Source organism: Dermacentor albipictus, chromosome 3, assembly GCF_038994185.2.
Source record: "Dermacentor albipictus isolate Rhodes 1998 colony chromosome 3, USDA_Dalb.pri_finalv2, whole genome shotgun sequence".
NCBI classification, from domain to species: domain Eukaryota; kingdom Metazoa; phylum Arthropoda; class Arachnida; order Ixodida; family Ixodidae; genus Dermacentor; species Dermacentor albipictus.
Window position 1 is genome coordinate 53011327 of NC_091823.1, and position 25144 is coordinate 53036470.

Sequence of the window (25144 nt, forward strand, 5' to 3'; positions counted from 1 at the left end):
ATACAAACTTTCAAAAAAGACCGCGTTTGTCATGGCCGGTGCCGTGTACGCACTAGATGATGATGATAATAACGGTTAAGGCATTAATGAAATTGTCTTAGAAACGGGCGTCGACAAATGGCCTGTTTTAGCCAACCGATTATATTATGCTCATTACGGTCTAGCATTTTGCCCACGTTTATGACCTCTACTTTACATTTTCTTTTAATTAAACTTGATTCTGATAAAGGTGTTTTACATTTTGAACGTTCGGTGCGTCCTTTAACAGAGGTTTGTGCACAACACTCGCGCCGTCATCACGGAGGCCACGTTCGAAGTCGAGGCGGTCGAGGGCGGCGACGGCGGCTCGTGAAATGACGTGCATTTGCTGCTCACGTGGCGCGCGATCAGCTGAGAAGTCTCCGATTTGGCCCTATGCCACCCGGCATCCCATTAACGGAGCCATCTGATTTAATCTACTCTGTAAAGAGCGTTGTATATATAGCAGTCGGGGGAAGCGCCGACCAGCCGTACAGGTGAGTCGGCATGACCCCAGCACACCAGGCCGCACGAATGTGTTTCTCAAAGCCTGTCGCCGAGCCCATTCCTCCGTAGCACAGAAAACGTATTGCCAGATTTTACTAATAAGTACTTTTCTTTTGGCTCTAGCATACCTAAAGCGTATCATGGCACAGCAGTACGCGGCGCCTAGCAGTGCAGTCGGCGGGCTTCAGGAAACCCTTCGGACCAACCATGACGAGGCCTTCCTGTACGTGTCCCAAGGCCTCAGCTACGAAGAACAGGGCGAAAACGCCCTTGCCATCGAGATGTACTACAAGGGGCTGGAAAAGTTGGCCAATGGCTTGAACCTCAACTGCGAGAGTCCGGGTTGCAATGGTCCGGAGTGGGAGAGGGCGCGCACCATGCAGCGGAAGATGCGGCACATCAAGGACGAAGTCGAGTTTCGGCTTATGGCCATCGAAGCAGCCGGCGGAGCACCTCTGTACACCGACAGGCCACCGACCTACGACGAGGCGACGAGTGCGGGTACAGCCCGCCCACCGCGAAGGGAAGCAGAGGAGCTCTTTTGCATCGATTCTGGTGTTCAGGTAGGATGAAGCGGGCCTTTAAACTGAAGACCGTGGCTGACCGTGGTTAGATCGCAAATTCTGATTAAGGAAACGTCCAGTGAACGGAAGCCTGCGATGCTTGGCGTGCAACAGCACACCGTGAAAAGTGTAACAGCACACCATGAAAAGTGTGACAAGAGAGGGCTTGTATTTCCCCAATCGAAGCGTATATGATCAAATTATGTGCGTGCATTTGCACATAATTTGCAACTATTGCACATTGCTCGCTGAGTGTCAGCTTGGCTTCTACAAGGGACTGTCAGCATTTGAGCAGCTGGTGGTGTATTACTAGATTGTGTGAAATGTTTGGATTGGACAAATGCACATTTACGGACATCGAATCTCTAAACATAAAAATAAAATAAGGAGTTCAAGCAAAACAATAACAAGGTTTAGTACCGCCTTTGAACCCCTCGGATTGTGTTACAACTATGCTCGGTGCGCCAAAATTTCTGGCGCCCTTCAAAGCTTTAGCACGCCATGTAGGGATCGCACAGGTACCACTACACTCCCTGTAAAGAGCGCTAATACTCAATCATCAGATTTCGAACACTAATATTGTTTTGAATTTTTAACAGGCTGAGAAAATGTAAGATAAAAGGCGTGCACTGCAAGTTAAATGTGAAATTACTATTGTCGCGCACTGCAATTCAAAAAGAATTCTTTGGAAATTCGCGGGAGTAATACAGCCAAGACAACAATACCTAGCTATGTCGATTGAATATTGTAGCATCTACCTTGCATATATGGTATGGATAAACATACGGCATGCTATATCTAAACATATACAAAACATCACGACAATACTGACGGCAAAACTTTGCCTAGAGTGTCCATATAGTTGCTATCGCAATAAAAGCTTTGCTAACCATTGGAAGCGGTAGGTGAAAGTTAAAGCCACCCTTCAGTAAATTCATATTGTTCATTAGATTGAAGTTTTTATTTTTTTCTGTAATAATTGGCAGACATTTTGCAAGTATTGCAGGCAAGAGGTTTGAAATATGTAAGAGGTAAGGCCCAGTTCCATATCCATGTCCCATAACAATATTTTGAAGCACTAAATTGCTTATCTTGGCATAATCTTTGCCTTTTGTATCCCTGTGAACAGCTAATGTCACCTAACAAGAGGAATACTATGATGATTTTGCATAAACATAGCCAAATGTGCATATGTTTAAAGGAAAATGAGCTTGTATAATTCACCACATACAACTGGATGCAAACGTATCTAATTTGAGCTGTACATTTGTTGGTGACATAGTCATCAAAGCTGATGCAAGATTTAGGGTACATTCAATGGCTTCATAAGTAGGCTTTGTTCATTTATGAGCTAACACACCATGACCCCGTTTTAGCGATGTGCTTTGATACATGGTCTCCCGGTGCCAAGGTGGTCATAACAAAACTTTGTTTTATTTACTCTTGTTGATTGGATTATTCTGTATGTCCAGTTTAGAGCAAACTTTCCTGTTTTGTATTAATGGGCACTTGCAAATAACTTTACAAAATAATCAGTGTTAATTACAGGTGATCATAATTTATGGGTTATGTGAACTGTGCATAATAAATATGTAAAAAAGCAAACTATGTTGCAATATTGCATCTCTATCCACCTTTCCTAGAAACAGTGTCAGACTGGACTAAGCTAGCAAATGTCTTGGTGGAAACATGAACCTTGAGAGATCTCTTTGGCGTTGTGCTAGTAGCATCTTCCAATGCAGGATACTAGATCTCACTCTTTTTCGCTGTATATTTGTTAAGCCAATTGTGTGTAATTATGGTCACTTATATGTTTTGTTTGGCCACTGTTGTCTTGATTCCGGGGAAACTTGTATTTGTAGCAAATATACTGTCAAGGTTTGGCCTCGCAAGTCAAGAAAATTAGGCCATTACCAGTCCTGCAGGTTTACAAAGTTTGCTTTGACAGTATATACTACTCACAACCAATTTAGTCAAATGAAATTTTATTTTTATTTTATCTTTGTTCCCAATTCATGCCCGCTCCAGATTTTCTATATCTCTGGTGGAGGAGGAGTTGAGGCACCACCTGAGCCCACGGATCTCCATGTGTACCGCTTGCCAGGCAAACAGGATGCCATGTTTCCTGAGGATAAAGCCCCACTTCCGTGGCTACAAGTGGGCACATGGATTTACCCTTTGGTTCCAAAGCAGTCTCCGGCCCTGAGATCAGGCTATGGAGCCTATCTTTTTCCCAACATTGATGCACCTTTGAAAGAAGCTGGTAAGAACTTTCTAGCCTATCTTGCATGGTTCCCTAGCTCCCTAGGGAAGGGGGGGGGGTAGGGAGGCAAGGAACATATACGTTGTGTTTTGACTATGTTTAACTGAGCTGAAGGCCTTTTAAACGCATCAGTATGAATAAGTTATTCCAGCATCGCAGTAAAATATAAAGTAATATTTAGCATATTTACACATTAGTGCTTCTGCTAAGAAAATAAAAATTTATATTATACATGGTCAAGCACATACATAAAAAACAGCATTAAATAAATAGAAAAAGAAAAGATGCTCAGCAGCAGCAATATAACATCAGTTAACTAGATCGCAATATAGCTTCAAAACAGTATATTTCACAACAGGTGAGAGAACTAGCACCTCCAAGCAACCTGTATATCAATTCCAACTTTGGTTACATATAGATTACACCCTTGTGGCGCCATCTAGTGATTCTAAATGTTGGGAATGGGAACAAGAATAGCAAAAAGGTACATGGGAAAAGACTAACAAAACAAATAGGAGAGAGGAGAGGACAGCAAAAATAAAGCATGCAACAGGCATTTCAGTCAGTGTCATATTTGGCCATACAGTACAATATGTTTCATAAACGCAAATAATAGCTCTTTGACTACACACTATTCACTACACAAGCTAGGCCACAGACTTGGCCTCGTACAGCGCCCTATATGGAGTGTCTTTCAACGTGATGACAGGGACAGAGGAAGGTTTCGTCACAACCACAGCTGCCAACGCCTGTGCTGTGATAGTACAAGACAAAATGCAGCCAGAGTTTATTCTATGGTCAAGCGGGTGTTCTGATACCGGTATAGGTATCAGTCCTATGCGCTTGCCGCACAATTTCCCCGCAAGAGCGCCGCAGAGATACAATGGGCTATCATTATACCGGCGTACTAGTGCAGACGCACACGTCAATCACTGTGCGCAGCATCAAGCATGTCGACAACACATTGAAGATCTATCTTATTGGCAAGATATCGCTCGACCACAGGCACAGCTAGGTCGTTCAGATGGTTATTTGTCATCTTGCTGCGAAGACAAGTCTTCGATCTTCAAAGGCACGAAAACGTGCGCTCGCAAGTTGATGACAATGCCGGTATTGTCACGGCAATAACACCTAGCTTGGGCAGTTCGTGGAAGGCTAGTTTATATTCTCCCAATTTTGCAATGCAATAAACTGTTGCAAGTTTATATTCGCCAATTGCAGCAGTGTCTCTATCTTGCACTTCCTTTCGGCTTTGATGCGCTGTAGAAGTTACGTTACCAGCTTGCAATCAACTTCAATGCTTTTGATGTCGCATGCACACTGCTCGGCGAAAAGCTTGAGCAAGGAGATGTCCATAAAATTCCCACTCTGGGGGTGAAGGGTGCCGACTCTGCAGAGTACATAATTATTCTCCGTGAACTGCCTGGTCAGCTCCACAATCAGGTGGTCGAAACCGGGTAGAAATACTCTGACTCTGAATGTTTCCTTTGAATCTGGAGACTCTTCTTCAATGGGCCGTCCTTCACTCAATACATATTGTTCTAAATGAATCGGAAGGTGCATTATTCTCTGCTTTTCTCTTTGGGACACCACATTCTCCTCGGAAATACTGTAGGTTTGCGTCCAGACAGCGTCAAATGCGTGCTGTGAATTTGCCATTTCGGAGAACTTGTTAATGACTGTGCGTGCCATGAGGCATGCCTGACTTATATTGCAGTCTCTACATTGCAATAGGTCCGAAAGAACCTTAAGGCTGCTGAGTACCTTTGTAAATAGGCTTAAATAGAAGAGAAATGAGAAGCTCATTTGCTCAAACAGACTCCTAGCTTCCGTTGCCCACTTTGGCGAGACATAATAGGATAGCAGGAAAGCTTTTCATTCCCACTGTGCAAGCTGCTACCAGGCCCATCGTGTATTGCTGAGACGCTGCAGCTCTATCACTGGCAAAGACAACCTTTTTTTGCACATCTACATACAGAGAGTGAATTGCAGAACCACTCAGGAAAGCATAGAGGCATTCTAAAAGAGAGTAAAAATCCCTAACCAGTTTTATCACCTTGCAGACATCCATGATGACTAGATTGAGGCAGTTGTTCATGCAGTGGACGTACACTGCCTGTGGCGCTGTCTATTTGTATTGACAAGGACGGACAAGCGTCGTCAGGAGTGATGGTACATAGTCCCTTCAAGTGGAGTCGAAACGGAGCACCGAGAAGGATTTTCTTGTTCATGGAGCATCTCTGGATCTCCCATTGATGAAGCAGAAAGCTCGGTGTGGATGCATTGTTGCTTGGTCTGCATGCTTGTATACGAAAGAAAGTTGGCAATGGACCTTTTCTGCAGCATCCTGAGGCAACCCAAAGGTCCTGTGGTGTCGACCATACGTTGGAGCCTCTTCCGGTGGCGAGACGGGCTGGCGTTTCCTCCCGCGACACGAGCACTGCTTGCGAGCGAGCAAGTGAATGATAACAGCGAATAACAGCTGAAGTGATCGGTGCCACCACTACAGTGAGCTGGAAGGCTACAAGGGGTCAGTGCAATGAGAGAATGGCTGCGCCGCATCGTGTATGGTGCACCCAGGGGCGGTCGTAGCTGCAGCACTGTCGTCGCTCACTACTGAAGCTCCTGTTGCATCTCAATATGGCAAAGAACATTTCTTAGACGTTTACCAGAGGCAAACCACCCCATTCATCAACCGCCTATCCAGAAGTCAATGCAGCTTTGACACTGACCATTGACGGGTCAAGAAAAAACCCTCTACCTGAAGATGACAAACTGAGCTAATGGATGAAAGAAACCCAAGTCGACGGCTGCTGAAGAATAGCACCGACCTTGTATTCTCAGGTTGCTATACGGTCACATATTTCATACCATCAGAGGAAGAGCTCGGCGGGACGGCGTGAAATCCTGGGTGGGATATTGCAAACGATTCGACGTTTGTGATTTGCTACGATACAGTCTTTGGATTCCCTAGTCTAGTCACCTAAGGAATATGAAGGGATAAAAAGCGGAGACCTTTCGTTCAGAAAGGCTGATGTGAACTCAGACATTTAATACGCTCCTACATGGTGTGGGCTTCCATATCTGGAGCCCGTGTACATAATGTAAATAAACGCTTTTAACATGAGAACCATCTTGAAATACAGTGCAACGGGACGTGTATAAGATGAACACAGGTGCCTGTGTTAGTCTTCCTTTCTGTTGTGCCATCCCGTTGCGTTGTATTTCAAGATGGTTCTCATGTCAAAATACCAACTAGCCCAGCATTCAACTCTTTAAATCCTTTCAAACTCTTTTAAACATTAGCTATAAACCACTGATTTTGTGCCTATATTCTTGCTTGCCATTCTGCTGTTTGCAGTTTGATAATTTATGCAACTAGTGATAGTTTTTAAACATGCCTTAAATTTTTTAATATTTTTTCTGTTTAATGTGCTAATGTGTTGCATTCATCCCCTGTATTGAAACACCTAGGCTTGTACCGCAAGTCTATTATATTTTGCATATCCGGACCCATCCATTAGCCTGCAGCAATTGGGCCTAACAGTCTTATGCATATGCACTAACACCTATGATAATAATAATAGAGAAAGAAAGTTCACTAGAATGGAAATGGTAAAAAGCACATTAAATATTGCATGGCATAAGCTCATGCTTGTGTAGCACCAGACAATAAATTGCTCGCTTAGAAGACCGATAAACATACAGTGCGATGCAACTTTAGAAATAAGTATATTGAAGCTTCCAAGATGTTAGAAGAAAAGAAAAAGAAGAGATTGAATCATCTCGACAGCACGTCACAAGTTGACGTAGGCGTCGAAGCCTAGCTATAACGAAATTATTTTTGAACTGCTCTGATAGTGTCCATGTAACAATGGTTGCTTGCGTACTGTCAAATGCTCATATACTGCGGCATAAACCTCGTGGCACGGTGTGAAAACGTGCTTGCAGCGAAAGCGAAACATTGTGCGCGGACATGCATGCAGACGTGCACTCGGTCACTGCGAACCCATGTGATTACCACATTGAAGCTTCATTCTGCTTTGCTCCATTCGGTTACACAGAGAGCTCACTATAAGAACATATTTCACATAGTTTTCTCTCAGCGATTGCCTACCTTTCACGCAATAAACCAGTTTGGGGCAATCGATGGCGGCGACCGCATGCAGGGTCCCAGCTTACTGCACGTAGTAAGTAAAGAGATAGCGTCTGTAAACCATTCCGTGGTTTCTGTTTGTCCAAGATTATTATTTTAAAGGTAAAATACTTCTGTCATTTTGAGAGTACTTGCAAAAATGTCCAAGAGGGCTCCCACGTAGTATCTTTATTTAGCGCTGTCACAAATGGGTCGCAAGCCCCAAGGGTAGCGTTGGCCTGGCGGCCTGGGGCACAACTGGAAGCATACGAAAGTCCTGGCAAAGCATCAGTCGACTGCTAGCAGAACAACTTGTTCATTATAGCATCGCAAAAGAGCAGCCGGTCAGGTCGACCGAAGTGGAGAGACGGGAGAGCACGTTACTCGACTGAAAAAATCGGAGCCTCTCCAGGCGTCCGGGGGCAGCTGCTTTTATACTCTCGGAGTCAAGGGCAAGAAGGAACGGCTCTGGATGGGGCGCACGTGACGGCGCCGCTCGGGCATGTTGAGACGAGTAGGTGACGCATCCGCCGGGCCGGCGCCGGTCAGACCTCCTCGCTTCACAGTTGGGGAGCTCCTCTCCCCGGCTGTGCGCTTTGACAAGCGTGGGCACCAACATGTACACACGCACACACACACGAAGACACGTGGCATCGAAACATGCCTGGACGCGCTTGGCAGGAAGCGTTGCGGCAGCGCTGAACGGGCCAAAATGTCCGCCGCTTTGAACGAAGCCCCGGCGTCCGTTGCATCCGCGCCGGCTATACCGCCCATCGGAGGTGAAACGTAACAGCGCCGATAGACAAACCTATGCGGAGTGTGTCGCATTATCCCTCGGATTACGCAAGGGAGGTGCTTCCGACAGATGGCAACTCCGTAAGTCCTCACACTCATAGTTGTATGAAACTCTATGCTCGCCCCCAATACCGACATTGTTATAGTGACGGCCATGTTGCTACAGTGTTGTTGTTAAAGTGATGGGCCCCATCACTGTAGTGCTGATGTTAAATTACCGGGCCCTGTCACTGTAGTCACTACCTATAATATATGACCCACAACAATGCCTCGAGCAAACACCTCTCCCTGTGTGTTCCGTGTATTAAGCAGACAAACAGCAGGGGTGCACACAAGGTAACGTTTAGCGTCAACTCGGCATTCTTGCGTTGGACTTGAACGTTGAAGAAATGAAGCATTCACCGTCAACATCACCGGTAATTATCATCAATCAAAGCAAACAGCGCAGAAAACTTCGCTTACATCGATTCCCACAGTGTGTAGGTTCTGCGTAATTTTTCCTACCTTCCTACTACCAGACGTACTTGTCGATGGGGTTGGTGGATTCCTGGCCCAAACGCCACTTTGAGCCGCAACACTCCCAAGTGTGTTGGCGTTTGGCGCGCATGTCTTTACCGTCAGGCAATTAGGTTCGCGGAGCAGATGGCCGACTGTAACTGGTGGTGTCCTGCAGGGCAGTTGGCTCGCCAGATCTTTTTGAGGGTAGGCAGTGTTGTCCCAACGATTTTCTTTGAGAGAAGCTGCGGCTTAGAATGGGTCATGGCCTCTGAAGTCGTTTGACCCAACTTGCGATTTTGTGGCTGAGGCTATTATATTCGAGGCAAGAACTTGCCAGTTCATGCAAGCAGACTGAAGGAAGAAGTGTAACCCATTTTTAAGTCTATTTAGAACCGTTGGAACCATTTTTATCTTATTGTGGCAGTTCGCACTGTATTTCAAGCACCTATTCTATCACAAGTGCGAGGGTAATTGCTTGTGATCAGAAATTTTCTGTAATTGTTGTGCTTAAACAAGGCCGTCCTTTCTAAGCAGCTCTGCTTTCACACATCTCCGTCCAAATTATAAGACATCAAAATTATCATTTTGTTTCATGCCACCTACCTTGGGTCAGCTTTTTGGCGTTCTTGTGGCAGTAGAGCAAAGGGGCGGAGCTGGAAATTAGCCCCCCCCCCCCCTTAGTGCCGCCCCTGCTGTGTAGCATTATTGCTAAATTATCTTTCTTTACACAAGAACTTGATTTTGACTTGTGCTTTTGTTGCAACTGACTATTCAAGGAGTAGAGAGTGCATATAAAATAGTTTTTGTCCATTGGCTTCTGCACAGGGGCTTTTGTGGGAGTCCTGCTTCCTGCTGACCTGCCATATGAGATGATCTCGCTTTTTGAGTCTCTCATGGAAGAGCTGACTGCCATGAAGATGGAGGCCCTGACAGACCTGAGCGGTCTCCCAGATTCTGTGATGAGCCGCTTCCGTCGGTCTACCTCCTTCAGCCAGCAGGTGTCTGATAGCTTAGTAGCAGGTGTGTGCCTCGGCCCACCTTAGTTTTGATTGCCCACGTGTCATACTGCTCTAAACGTTGTCTTCCTAAAATTATTATTTTTTGAATGACGAAAAAGTGATTTTAGCCATTCTTCTAACATGGCATATACAGTTCAAGCTCAGTATAATGGAAACTCAATTTCGCAAGATCCGCAGTATGCAGCTAACTTTTTTTTTTCTAACCTTAGCTTAATTCAACCCAATGTATTGACTGCATACATGCTGTTGTGCTAGTTAGCTCATATTTCAAGCTGAATTCTAATTCAACTGCCTATCTTGTCCTTCGGGTCAGTGTCTTATTTTGGACTACTCTTAAGCTGGAACACAATATATGTTTTTCTGAAGTTTACCGAAGTCCACACGCATTGCGTGCCGATAAGTTGAGCCTCTGTGACAAGCAAAAGACAGCCTAACATTAAATGCATCATTTGCACAATTTCTTTTTCATGGAAATTTTGCTAGCGAGTGTCAAAAAGCATGAACTATTGAACGGATGACCACCATTTCACTGTCCTTCATGTCGGTAAAGAAATTTCACTGGATGCTCTCCATTGATGCTCACAGATATGGAGACACTATTGGCCAGTCAGAACAGGAAGACACCAAGTGGAAGTCAGCTTAAGGCCTCAATGATGACAAAATGAACGGTGTATAGTTTCAGCGGCATTGTGCCTTGTCGTTATTTCAAACAACATTATGGTGGCCCCAGTCTTCGGTGATCACTGCACAGTTGTAAGCAAATAACATGGTAGCCTAGCTTTGGCAAGCCGTGACAATGATACATGCATACACATGGTAGCATGTGGCTGTGGCTGCTAGTAGTATGTCCCCTTCATGTTGAAGCATTGCTCTTGCCACAATCTGTGCTGCAAGCATCAGTGCTATTGATGCCATAATTCCGTACTAATATGTAGTGTTTCTTGTGGGATTCTGTTTATAAATGTTTAATGACGAGGTGTTTTTCACCAGGACTTTTCTAGACACCTGTTCCTGATACCTGGAAACCTCAACTTAATGAAATTTGCGTTTTAACAAATATTTTCACTGCAAGTACTGTGTGTGTGTGTGTGTATACGTTTAAAATCTGATTAAAATCGGCTTAAGTTAATGTTCATGTTTTGTTGATCCTGTGTTGTTGTCGATTTCGCACTGCTTGTTACCATGGGATTGTACCAACAGCTCTGTCAAATTGTCTGTTAAGCTTCGGTTTAAAATGGGAGTGCTATTTGTCAGTAGCCTTTGTTTATGGTAATGTGCATCAAGGAAGAAAAAAGATTAGGAGGGATTTTGACATCAGGCAAGTAGCCTTGGCAAGACCTCTGACATCTCCCCTCCTTTCCTTCAGGTACCATCTGCATGTTGTCTCTTAGGAAATACGGGCTGCATGGTTGCTGTACCTATCAAGGCATTGTTTGGTTCAAGCTAGCTTTTAGTGACGCCTTCGTCATGGTTGGCCCTTACCACCTGCTCTCTGTTCTATCTCCCATACTCTCAAAGCGCTCTACATCTAGAATTTACAGACAGGGTAAGGCCCATCTCCCTTAAGCCTTTCCTCTATACTTTTAATGGTGACGCTTCAGAATTGCCATGCAACAGTAGTTGGTTTTTCCTCCATGGTAATGATGATTGTGTACAACTTTGTTTTATAGTACTTCCTCTGAGAATCATGCGGTGCTTCAACATTGTTAAAGTAAATGAAAAAAAAAAACACGAATACAGAGCTATACGCAATAATGCCAACAAAACACTGGACACCGCAGCACTGTGGGGTCCAGCTCTTTCCTTGTGCCTGTGATTTTGCACTCTTTTGGCAGTGTTTTAGCACTGCAGTGCCAACAAGCCCAAAAATCCATTCTGTGCTGTTTCAGCACATTATCAAACACTACGACTCATTCTTACCTGTGCATAGCAGAGCGTGGGTGTAGGCCAGTTGGTGATTTATGATTTTGGGAAGTTACCACAAGCAAAACAAGACTTGAAGAAAGGGATGACACGAGGCGGTACTGACAACTGATGATGTAATGAAATGAACGCCAAGTTAATATAAATCAGACACACATGTGTACCCAAAGAGCAACATAAAAACCAATAAATTATACGGAGCGACATTAAACAGGGGTGTAATATAAATACATACTAAGAAAACGCTGACAGACTGCCGAGGCATTGAACACGTGTGTATCACATTGAAAGAAACAAAAGTTCTTTCTAAGAAACCACAACTGATGGCGAGCTAGCGCAGTCACCATCCTTAACTGTTGCATGGCCACTGCCTCTACAATCTCTTTCCAGCTGGCCATCTTTTTCTGCCTATAATCTGCCTTTCAAAACAAAGGAGAACAGCCCAAACAACTGCGGCAGTGAATAGCCAAGTTCGACCCTCCAGCAGCCCCCAGAGAATGTTCATGCTAATGCAAGCGAATGTTAATGCACCTACCAGTTTGTTCAATGTAGTATCTGCTGCAATTTAGTGCCTCTGTTGCCATCTTGTTCCCTCTCTCCAGGCTCGGAGGCGCTGTCCAAGGGTCTGACCAAGGGTGCCATGGTGACTGGTGAGGCTCTCAAAATGGGCACAGCGCGGCTCAAGCAGTACCTCAAGCCAGAAGCCCAGCCGGTGATAGTGGACCCCAGAGTGAAGCAAGGGCTTGAGATCCTGCGTACTGTCACGGGCTCGGTGCGCAATGTCACAGAACGTGTCGGTAAATGGTTACTAACTTTTCCAAGGTGCTTTAAAGAAACAGACAACCGTTCAGAACGTGAATCAAGATAGTCCCACTGATGGAAACATTATCTCCTATTGACAAAAACGAGCAGTTTTCCTCATTAAATGAGGATGTATATTTTTAATTCTTCATAACAAATCGCAAAAAATTACCTTTGGTGCCCTCGCACGGCAGAAGCATGACAGAAAATAGGATGACCTATCGCGTGACCCTCTATTAGTGTACACGGCTCCTCAGCCTTTTTGAAATATTGAAATGCAATACATTTTCTTCAGCAATAGGTTTTTCTGTAACTTACAATACGCAGCTAAATCTTTGCTTGTTACGAGTAAAAAAATGGCTGTGGCTTAGCTAAGGTTAAGCCCAGGATGCGAAGCATACTAGCCTTTATTTTAGTTGTTGAACCACTGTTTAGCCTGGTGAACTGCTGTTGCTTGGCTATATTTGGTTCGGCTAGACGAAGAAACAACTCATGCAGGCGAGCGCACGAGCTGAGACCCGGCTATGTAGCTATGCAGCCGCAAACGAGCGCACGAGTTGAGCCTCCGCTTTTGCAGCTGTTATGATGTCATATGGTAGCTACGCGGCCCCACGCGGTGCAGCAAGGAAGAGCGTGGTTGTGCGGCTAATATGCTTCGCATAAAAATGGCCAGGCTTAGTTTGGTTAAGCCAAGAATGCGTTGCATATTGCGCGAGTTGGGGCCCAGCTTTTCCTCCGGCTGTCGTGACGTCACGTCACGTAGTTGCGCTAAAGGTCAGTGGTGGCTGCCCGGCCGCGCCCAAGGGCTGAACTGAGTGATTGCATTATGCAACGCATAAAAATAGAAGCAACTTCATAACAAACATAGCAAACTTAAAAGAGAATAGACCCACATATGAGACGCGCAGCAATGAACAATGGCTCATACCCTCAATGGTAGCTACGCGGCCGCGCACGGCGCAGCAAGGAAGAGCGTGGTTGTGCGCCTAGTATGCTTCGCATAAAAGTAGCACCATGGCCTCTGAGAAAGGGCTACAATGTGTACCGCCCGATCTCGAAGGCCATGGTGGCACTGTGAGAACTTTTGTTCTCGGCCTGAAGAGGGCGCCACATTGTCATTCAATCTCGAAAAGTAGCGCCAACCACTTCCCCCTCCTGGCCGCGGCCTCGACGGTGGCGCTGCCCATGCTGGCCTTGCCATAGCAGACGACGGCTAACGCGCTCCCAGAGGAAATCTGCGGAAAAGTTTATTCCAGCCCTGCGGAGCAGTTTCTTCAATTGAGATATTGCTTCGTCAGTCGGTAACTGGCCTTAAAAATGTCGTGTTGGAATGGCGGAAAAAATAGAGAAATGCACCATTATTTACGGTGTAAAGCACACGCACGTTGAGAGTTCGTGTTACTGAAACAGGACGCATGCGCGCGGTGTGCTCAAACATGCGCGTAATTACCAGAGTTTCGGGTTTTGACAGCATGAAAGTATTTGTATGTGGTTTTGTAGGTTCACATACAGTGCTTATAACGCATGCGGTACCCATTTACTTAATCGGACGCATAAAAATCTTAACGTTAAGCAGTAAAAATGGTAATCCTTATCAGCGGGCCTGCGGTCCTTTGCGCCCTTTCTCGGCCATTATAATCCTGCACACAAAATGTGCGAGTAGTCGCTGCGCGTGCCTCCAATACTGAGGACGCGTCCGGCAGCAGCCGGGATGGAGGCGAAATGCAAGAGGTTCATGGAAAGATTCCTCATTGGTGTTCCGTAATTCTTGCTCGGGTGCGGTATGTTGCAGCAGTTGCGGGCATTTTTTTCGTTGTGGGGTGCTTTAATTATTGCGACAATAGATTTTTAAATATTTTTTTTTCCTTTTTTTTTTGCAAGTACTGCTCCAGGAGGGCACATTTAGTGGCTAACAGAGGCCTCTGGAGAGCACGTGACATTACAAGTGTTCCCGTTGCTGCTCTGGTGCCCTGGGCACCATCAATAATACAAAATAATGACACGTTGTTACAACTAGTAAATAAAATCTAATAAAGGAATACAATCACGGAGAGGCGCCAACTACTGGCGCAGCGCTACCACGCCCGCATGAGAATTACGAAACACCAACATGGAATTTACTGGCCCACGTACAACTACGATCAAAGTGCAGGTTAAACATCCCGAGGTGACTTAAATAAAGTTATCGGGAGCCGTCCACTACGACCAGTACATGTGGGCGTACATTTGAAGCTAAACAACTGCATCCGTAATTCATATTGAGCCTTGCAAAAGCATCGAGAATGTGCTAACTTCTGGTGGGGCTCAAAACATAGCATGAATAAAGTTGCTTTTATGTCACAGGCCAGCTGCACATGCGTAGTCTTTCGCTGCAAGACGAAACTAGATAAAATAAAGAGAGCGCATTCGAAAAAAGTTGACCTAAATGCACTAAAAGCACGCGCAGCATAAACACATGCACTTTTTCGAAGCGGCAGGCGTGAACTAGGCTCAAAAGAAGTGGCTGTGAGGAACCGTGCCACTTCACAAAGCCGTGGGTTTTTTGCCACTTCCTCGAAGTCAGCCCACCCGATCCACACTTTTCTTTGTTGTGCATTGCGTTTGCCTGATGGTAAAGAAAGAAGCCTTTTGCCGTCGCTGTGTCGGTTGTGGCAACCGAAGGCACAGCAGCACGGCATCACAATTAAGTTCTCCTCCCTAACACACTCGATTTGTTCCGCTAACACACTTGATCAGTCTTTTTGCGCGTACTTTCATCGCGCAGGGCCAACAATGGCGGTCGGAGCGTGCTGGAAAGAAAAAATATACAAAAGCGCGGCGCCTGCTTTCACGCGACACAGATTGGCCAATGGGGGAGTGGAGGAGGCTGGGGCAACAGAAGGCGTGGAGGAGGAAATGTCGGGCAGAGCTGGGTGGCGGAAAGACCTAAGAATGGCACTACATTTGGAAAATGGAGGCACTTTAACTAGTTATTGCTAGGATTTGCAGCAGCCACAGGTGCAGCACCTTACTACAGCAGCATTTTAGAATTGGGTAGAACAGTAAAAATGCGGGTAGGTAATGAAAGTTGCACTCAGTCCTGCGAAAGCTATTCAGCGTTTTTCTTTGTCCATTTGAGAAGCGGGCTATAGGCGTTACTCTCGCTTCTCAGTGTTGCGGTTATGGCATGAAGAACTTTATTTATGTCCTGAGGGATCGGTCTGGGACTTATGCGGGCCGCTCCCACGTCGGGACAGAGAAGCCGAGTCCCGCTGCTGTCACACAGACCCTTTGGACAGCCCTGAGTTGGTCTGCCAGCACGTCACTGTGCAGCGTCTGCTGCCACCACAGTTCACCTTGAGAACCATCACCGGCCAATGCCAAGCAGTGCCAAAGCATGTGTTCTAAATTGAGCAAACCCCACACTTACAATAGAGTGAAACCCTGCAGTCTGGATTAATTTTATTCATGATGACCGGGTTAGGGTACGTTCGTGTCTGCAGGAGCCTTAATGTAATGGCCTATGGCTGATTTAATTTAGAATGTGGCAGGGGTAATGCCCTGCGCCCTAAGTAATAGTGCTTGGTGATCTCGTTACAGCTTAGCAGCTGCTCCCTGGACTCGGGAGCAGGATGTCTAGCCCCTACAGGGAGTACACGGTGCACTAATCCTCGTGCATCCCTGTTGCCCACCTCGTTGAGGTTACACGGGGCTCTCTCCACTGACCGCATGTGCGCCGGGAACCAAGTAACTGTATGCGAAGTGTTATCCCTACCTTGCAGCAGTCTGTAAGCTGGTTCCTCAACAAGTCCCTTCGAGAAGGCTTTAATCGCAGATCGCAACTCGCGAAGCACCAAAACTCTTCCTGAATCAATTAGTGCTAGAGCAATAGCCACCTGCTCAGCGACCCCCAGATCTTTTGTACAAATGGAAGCGGCATTGCGATCGCTCCCTTTGCCATCTACCACCACCACCACCGAATAAGCATCTTTCCCATTAATCCATGCCATGTGAAGAAACGCAGACTCCTCCTCCTGATCCTTTGCCTCTCGCAACAAAGCCCTAGCTCTCGCGACCCACCTCCCTACATTGTGCACGGGGTGCACATTCCGCGGAAGCGGACGAACCATGATCTTTGCCCTAAAGTTCACGTTCCACTTGTGTAGGGGCGCCCTATCGCGCGACACAGCCACTGATTCTACAGCGACTCTTAAGATATACAGTACCTACCCGCTGGTGTACCTAGCAACTGCTCTCTCTGTGCTGTACGCTGCGCCTCGGCAATTTCATCTAAAGTATTAGGCCAACCCAGTCACAACAACATATCATTTGATGTACTCACAGGCAGACCAAGCACCGCCTTAACGGCTTTTCTGATTAAAGCTTCCAATTTATCTTTTTCTCCCCTATTTCAACTTAGCATAGCTGCCACATACGAGAAATGACACAGAATAAATGCACGAACTAACTGCATCGCACTTTTCTCTTCTAGACCCCTATGCCTATTAAATATCCAGTCTTATGGCTTCCTCCGTCTTCTTGGTAATACGCTGAATGGTTCTATTATTCGATTCATTCACTTCAACTACAAAACCCAGGACCCTGACTGCCTCAACTTTGGTATCAACGACCCTTCCTTAGTATGGATTCTAATGCAAAGCTCAACTTCCGGTACCCAATCCTTCGGCCTACAACCTAGCTACTTAGATTTGACACCACAGATTTGAAGATCAACAACTCCGACTTCTTAGTGGAACACTTGAGCCCCATAAAACCCAAATACTCTTCCGTAAGCGTTACCACTTCCTGCAGCCTAGCCTCAAGCTTTCCGTCACTACCGCAGTATAGTATATAGTAACGTATATAACGCATATAATGTACATATATAACGTATATAACGCATATAGTAACGTCATCCATGTAGATAGAATAGCCACTACCCTGGACAGTGTCCAGTATATTAGCCAACTTCCACATCGCCAGATTGAATAACACAGGCAAGAACACGGATCCCTGCTGAGTACCACAGGAACCCAATTTAAAGACTTCCCACTTTATCTACCCAAACATGAGAAATGTAGTTCCATCCACAAGGAAAGCCTTGACAAAATGGAAAAGTCGCTGCCCAAGATTCAAGTCCGATAGCACCCTTAAAATGAAAGAATGTCAGATTTTATCGAAGGTTTTTTACACAAGTCCAATTAGTACCTTAGTATCCCTTGTCCGTCGGACAAGGAGTTGATGTTTAATCCTGATCATAGCAACCTGAATCGAGAGGCTGGGCTGAAATCCTACCATTGAATGCGGAAAGACCCCATTGCACTCAACATAACGCATTAGCCTATTTAAACTGACATGGTCAGCGACTTCCCCCAAACACGATGTCAGAGAAATGGGTTTGAGATTTCCAAGCCCTATAGGCCTTCCCCTGTTTGGGTATCAGAACAGTAGTTGCAAGTTTCCACTCTTCCGGGAAAGGGTCTTCCTTCCTGAGGCTGTTACTCGTCCACGTGAGGAACTTAATGGACCCTCGTCTAAATTCTGTAACATTTTTTTTGTAATGCCATCCGGCCCTGATGCCAATCGACCATTAAGGTACTGCGGCGCCACCCTTATATCACTTTCAGTGGATTCCTCATCCATAACTCTATTTTCATCCCCACTATATTCCAAAATCATGTCAGGTGTATTGTGCCAGGTCTCCAATGGAAGGTGTCTGTCAGCCAAATCCTTCAGCAACTCCTGCTCCGTTGAGTCCCGCCATACCTGATGGACTAGCTTGCCTATCACAGTCCTCTGATTAGATTTAGTGTTTGTCTCGTCTAGTAAATGTCTGAGCAAACTCCAGATGCCTCCCCTTTTATTGCGACCATCAATAGAATTGGATATTTCATTCCATTGCTGCTTGCACAGTACCCAACAATGGTATTCAATTTCCCGATTAACCATTGCTATATGCTTTGTAAGTTTTCTATTCAACCTCTGACCCTTCCATCTCGCTAATGTTGACTGCTTCGCTTCCAACAAATGAGCCAGGTAACTATTCTTTTGCGCTGTGTCAGTATCGGTCTTGACCTTCCTAGCGGTTGCTTCAACGTCACTTTTAAACTCGCTAGTCAGCTGTTCCAAGGCCAATTCACTTCCCTGATTTTTGATTCTCTGCACTCTTCGTTTCCTAAATGCATCCCAGACAGCCATGCTGAATGTGCGCTCCTTTGTATTAGCCATTACCAAAGTAATGTAACGATAATGTAAGCATGTAACGATCACTACCAAAATCTATATTAGAATTGAACCAGAACGAATCCACGAACCCCCGAACAAAAGTGAGATCCGATGTTCAATCTCTACATGTTGACATGCCAGATCTGGTGGGTTATGAAGTGTCTGTAATCAGAGTTAAATTCAAGTCTAGTGCTTGCTGCCATAGTCTCTGTAAGTGCTATAAAGGTACTTACATACATTATAGCGTGCATTAAGGTCTCCTCCAATAAGCAACAGCGCATCCTTAGCCAGATTGGCTGCCTTGGTCAAGAGAGATTTGTAACTCTGCTTTGTGTCCCAGGGGCTACTGTTTACTACTGGCTACTGATTTTAGTAGCTACTGGCTACTAAATATAAGGACCCTTATTTTTAAGGCAGATGCCTTAAGTGGCTCGTTGCAATGGCTCATACCTATAAAATGTGGCGTCTAGTTGAAGGAAGGAAGGAAAACTTTATTTGGTCCTGCAAGTAGTGATAATTAATCACTAAGCGGGCCGCTCCCACGTCGGGACCGGAAGGCCAAGCCTCACGGCCACATCGTGAGCCTGCTGGACAGCCCAGAATTGTTCATCCAGGTCCGGGCTGCGAAGTGCAGCCTCCCACCTGGACGCATCCTTGATCGCCGAGTCTTCAATTCTTTCGCAAGACCAGAGCATGTGTTCGAGCGTGGCTAAAGCACCACAATCTTGGCAATGAGGCTCTGTATACGTCTCTGGATAAAACATGTTCAGTCTCCGTGGGCAAGGATAAGTACCAGTCTGTAGTAAGCGTAATGTAAGTGCCTGAGCCCTGTTTAGTTTAGGATGCGGCAAACTGTAAACCCTGCGATTAAGAAGGTAATGCTTCGTGATTTCATTGTATGTGGAAGGGGAGTCTCTATTCTCGCGGAGTACCGCCACGCCGTTGTGCGGGGCAGTGCGGAGGGTAAGATCTAGCGCTGCCTCATGAGCGGACTGATTGAGATTCGGAGGGGCTCCCTCGATCATCCCAAGGTGAGCAGGGAACCAACATAAGTAGTGTTGAGAGATCTCACAAGTCTTGAGTGGTACAAAAAATATTATCATCAGAAATGGCTCATAACCCCGTAAGCAAGCAAAGATGCAATGGCTCATACCCCCTTAAGGCAGAGGCTACAAGCGCTCAGCAAAGTGAATACATTCATCGAAATCGCCAATACAACGCGCAGAACAGCATATGTTTCAATAAAGAACAAGCTCAAAACAAGCATTGAACGATTAATAAAGCATCGCGTGCTTTTCTTTGAAGTACGCTATGGCTGAGGGTGCCTGCCAAGTCAGAAACGAAGTGCGAAGCGACGGGAGCAAGGTGTTCGACTGTGAGTGCTACTTTTCCATGCTGTGAGGATGCAACGTAATGGCAAGGAGAAACGTCGTTGGCGCGAGTCTGACCTGCTATACGAGTGCGCGAAGCTGCAGCTAAGTGTAGAAAATGAGCCGAAGAAGCCGAAATGCGATAGCAGCAATGCGACTATGTGAGATGGGAACATGGAGAAGAGGCCAAAGCTTGCAGACAAAGGCTTGCCACACGTGTACTTCATATAGTGGCTCGTCATGTCTTATAAAGTCCAACCCCTCCTGTCGTATAACTTGATGTATTATCAAGTGTGCAGCAGCCTTTTGCCCTCTCATGTTGGAGGAGTGCATCATGCTGCCGAACTTTTTTTTTTTAGATTGCTCAGATCGAAAAATTCTACTTCCAAAATTTTACTTGCTTTTGAAGGTAACCGCTGCAGGTATAAACACTTTGGAGGATGAGCGTTTTGTTGTGCCATAAAAATGGGTCATTAAAAATTGATTATCAGTCCCGCTAAGGTCGACTCACATTTGTTTTTCGCTTCTGCTATCAAATGGAAGTTTTTTTTACTTTTCCTGTGCCATTTCTAAGATGTATGAAAGGCAGAAAAGCTCTCGTTGGACATTTACTAGCCCTACCAATTTGAAATTGAATGAGTTTCACTTGCAAGAGTTAAGTATGTACAATCGTATGTTGGGAGTTTTCTTTACATCCTCAGATTTTATTGCCCCAAATTTTTTACCAAAGTACTGAGGATTAAAAAATGGAAAATTTTATAAATATTTCAGGTGCCAAGTTTTTTATTGGTTACCACTTTAGGACATGCAATCATTACTTTGTTTACACGAGTTTTCCAAAGGTGGTAGTCACAAATTATAGGTATGATTCAAAGCCACATGCAATATACATCAGTTTGTCTGCCTTGTACATCATAAGAGACGCCATCCACAGAATTATTATACTTTTCTGTTGCTGTGTAATTGGGATAATGTAAACTTGGACCTTCATTCTTCTGAAAACTTTAGTGTTTAAATTTGAGAATCAGTTTGTCTGCCTTAGACATCATAAGGTGCGCCGTCTACAGAATTATTTTACTTTTGCATTGTTGTGAAATTAAAAGATTGTAAACTTGTACCTTCATTCTTCTGAAAATTTCTAGTGTTTAAATTTGAGATTTTATTTTAAAAAGTAAGCGAACTGGGTTCAAGTTGGTTCAGCGGTAGCCATAATTAGCCTTACTGAATTTCATGTGTATTTGAATGGGGAGTGTTGGAGCTAAAGCTTCATTTTAAAACACGGCAGGCTAGTTGGTTTGAATCCATGCATTAAGCGCGTTTGAACAAGGACGTAGAAAAAAACAGATACACAGAGACAGCACTGTCCTTGTGTTTCTGTTTCAGTGGTCGAATTTATGGCATCCTCAACAAATCGCACCAGGGCGACATGATGCGTAATTTCATCCTATCCTAATCACACCAAGGTGCCCTGGTGCACAGTGGTACGACTTGCCGAATTTCTCATTAGTGCCGTTTTAACCCTTTCCATGCCAAGGACGACTCTCGCTTGTCCAGGCATTTTGCATTTTCTCCAATATGCATGCCAGTGACGAATCTCGCTCATCCAGGGATTTCCTTTAGTCTACTAATATCATGGACGAGTGTTATAGCTGTTTTATCATTTCAGTGCAAATTCTGTGCAACCAGATGGCACCAGCTTCCCAGAAAACTGTTTTATTGCGAGTGCGGTTGGGCGCAAACACAGTGGAAGTCTGGCTGCCTTGGGTTTCAAAAATGGCAGTGCGGAGTTAGGTGGTTGCAGTGATGACAATTATGTGTTTAAGTGTCGGGATATTGATGTTTTTTATGTTTCTTCACCTCAACTAAACAGTTAGACCTGGAATGCTCTAGGGAGTTGTGTTCAGAGCTTCGATTATACTGACAAGTGTGAGAGAGAGTTTGAGCCTCCGGCAGCCTCTCTTGCCCCAATGTGTGGACATGACTTGGCAGAAATGCTTTGCCATCGGCTCCTTTGCTACTTCCTTTCCTCGTACATCGCATGGTGGATAACAGAAGCACATGGGACTTCTGTTCTAAGAAATGTTAAGATTTATATAGAGCGCTTCCTTGGCCATGCCTATGTGTAACACAAGAACATTAAAATATTGACAGCACTAGACAACAGAATACTATAACAAGTGAACTGCTGATACTATTGCAATGCTGAAAGTTGCTCTCAATAATGGACTATTAAAAAGTTCAAGTAATTTTTGTGGTTTCCTTGATAAAGAAGATTCACATGGAAAGGGTTAACGCTATGCAGGAGTGTCTCTGTGTGCCTGTTGTTTTTTAGTATACATAAACTGCAAACCCTAGCGCATTTGACTTTACTGCAGCCAACAAGGTGGGTGAGCTGACGGTGACAGTGGCACAGATGGTGGCCACAAATGTGTCCTGTGACACTTGCGTGGCTGGCGTACCAGAAGTGCCTTCCACAAGCATGGACAAAGTGCACGGTGCAATCACCATTGCCAAGGGGGGCCTACAAGGCAAGTCGAATGGAATGTGAAGTCAACACTGTCCATCCCATGTTCACTCTTCCTCCTTAGAAAAGCGTGGGCAGTGATTGTGATGCTTGGCCACAGCTGAATCCATCAAAGGCACAAATTATTAGACTGACATCAAATTGACGAGAGTTGTCCACAGCCTGCAGTGAATATGCCTTGCCCATGGTAATAATATAGCAGCAAAATTTTGCAGGTTTGTGTGAAAGCAGCAGCAAAGCTAATCGATGGTCTCGTGAGTGAATGATGCAATGGGGTCTATAGTGATTGGTTCACAAGGCTTAATGTCCCTGACTAACACTGTGGCTATGAGAGGGACTGTAGTGGAGGATTCTGGAATAATTTTGAGTAGCTAGGCTTCTGCAACGTGCACCTAAATTGAAGTACATAAATATTTTTGCATTTCACCGCCATCACAAAGCTACTGGCACAGCCAGGCATCGGAACCATGACCTTGTGCCAGGTGATAGATTCCTTAGGCTCACCATTCAAGTACCCACTGCGGTGACTCGGTGGTTATGTGCTGCTAAACACAAGGCCATAGGATCGACCCATGGCTGCATTTCGATAGGAATCAATGCAAAAACGCTCATACTTAAATTCAGGTGTGCGCTAAAAGATCAAGCTCTGGTATTTCGAATCTCACCAATCAATCAATTGCCATTCATGTTTGTTTTTTGCTTGCAAATGAGTGGAGTTCAAAGTGTAAATGTGCTCCATATTTCCTTTTTCGACTGATGTGCAGGTCTGTCCACTGTGTATGTTGGTTTGGAAAATGCAGCCAGGATCTTGGCTACCAGCCTTGCCAATGAGACAGTTGAGGTTATTGGCCACAAGTAAGTAGGAATTTCTCAATGTTACTTTAATGTTAAATTTGCATGACATGCACTTCCTGCTTCAACATGATGTGCAATGCACAGCACATGTTCACTACTGGAATTATCTGTTTATGTAAAAGTGTGACAGTTGCTTTATATGACATAGTTATGAAAGTGGCAGTTCCTATTGATGAATGAATTAGCCACCTAATGAATGAGCAGATAACAATTTTCAAGGCTTTAGTAGGCCCTGGGCTTGAAATTAGCAACAGCGTTCTTACTCTTTGGAGGTAGTTCCATGGCCATCAGTGTTTTGAAAGTTCTGAGAGTTGCAAAAAGCTGGAATGCCTATTCATATATGTAAATTTATATACAGTGCAACACAGTTCTATCATTGTATTTGCAGTGTACGATTATGTGCTGCAATATAACTGCCTTGCATCAATTGATAAATGTAGAATTGCTCAAGCAACAAGAGTGATAATCTGTTGTGTTGTGCTTACATGGCAGCATCATTCAGTGATGAAGCATCCAACTATGAACACGTTCCAATTTGTTGTAGGATGAGCTGGTGACAAAAACATATTGCACGTGATAAAGTTAACCAAGACAAGTTTTAGGTTTGTTTATTTATTCAGATATGTCACAGGTTCATATTGGAACCTGTGATGACAATATGCAAGCATATTAATTTTCATTTATGTGTCTTTCCAGAACTGTCTCGATGGTTCATTTTTCTACTTCATAGCATTAGCTTGTGCATTGTTTACTTTATTGAGATTAGTTATTACGTTTACTTGCAATTTCTACATGTCTAAATGTTGTGCACTGGTTTCTCCTCAGGTATGGAACAGATGCTGCACAAGTGGTGGACAGTGCCATGGGCTCTGTCACCAATGTCACTATGGCCACAACAACAGTCCGCGGTTTAGGATTCAAAAGAATTGCGAAACGCACTGCAAAAGAGACCGGAAAAGCAATTCTTCAGGAATATGTGAGCAGCCTCGAGGCGCAAGGAAATTTTCGTGAGAGTGCAGCCATACGAAAAAACCTAGAAATGCAGAAGTCTTAGAAAGTGTTATTGTTTTTCATAAACCTGTTTTGTCACAACTCCCAAGAAGGAAGAATGCAACTGTTGCAGAAGTTATCGCAATGTTTTTTTTTTTTATTATTTAGCGGCGCAGGAAATTGTCATTTGGCGTGTAGTTCCTGTTAAGTCCATTGAGAAGCATATATGAAATGTCTATGTAGTGCATTAGAGTATTGTTGCACTATCTTTGCTTGTCGCTGCTAAAGCTTAGCACCTTACACAATTTGTGACGTGCCTTTTAGTCATACTTTTGTTGTTGCTTCACTTCTGCCCTTCAGCTCAAACAAATGGCATCTCGGGAAGCACAGAGCACTTCAGAGGATGACCAAATGGACCTTTAACTCATCCACTCACTCACCTCTCGGGTATGCTGGTGCTTCCATAAAAAGAAGTGATGTGCTTTAAATATCGAGTGATATGTGTATATTGTATATGACAAATACAAATGTATATTTCAAGCGAAAATGACAGCGCGTGCTGTTGTACAGATGTATTTTTTTAAAAAATAAACATTATTACAACCTGGTTGCCTGTCCATCTTTTATTGCCATTTTTACAGTGTTGCATGTGTGATAGCAGTTTCGTGATGTCGAAAAG

The 25144-nt window shown here is 44.7% G+C and overlaps 1 protein-coding gene and 1 pseudogene across 2 annotated transcripts; one reads left to right on the forward strand and one right to left on the reverse strand.

Moving 5' to 3' along the window:
* The first annotated feature begins 279 nt into the window (after positions 1–279).
* On the forward strand, positions 280–25074 carry LOC135914099 (spartin-like). 2 transcript variants are annotated; one of them, XM_065446855.1, is made up of 9 exons: positions 280–515; positions 649–1088; positions 3117–3351; positions 9605–9799; positions 12324–12518; positions 22472–22624; positions 23385–23475; positions 24301–24451; positions 24826–25074. In XM_065446855.1, exons 2-9 carry the CDS (start codon positions 666–668, stop codon positions 24886–24888), a joined length of 1506 nt encoding a protein of 501 aa, XP_065302927.1. In that variant the 5' UTR covers positions 280–515; positions 649–665; the 3' UTR covers positions 24889–25074. The 2 variants fall into 2 exon arrangements, with proteins under 2 accessions (XP_065302927.1, XP_065302926.1); XM_065446854.1 differs by having other exon boundaries at positions 281–515; positions 24301–25074.
* On the reverse strand, positions 4259–5422 carry LOC135914076 (uncharacterized; annotated as a pseudogene).
* Positions 25075–25144: the final 70 nt, after the last annotated feature.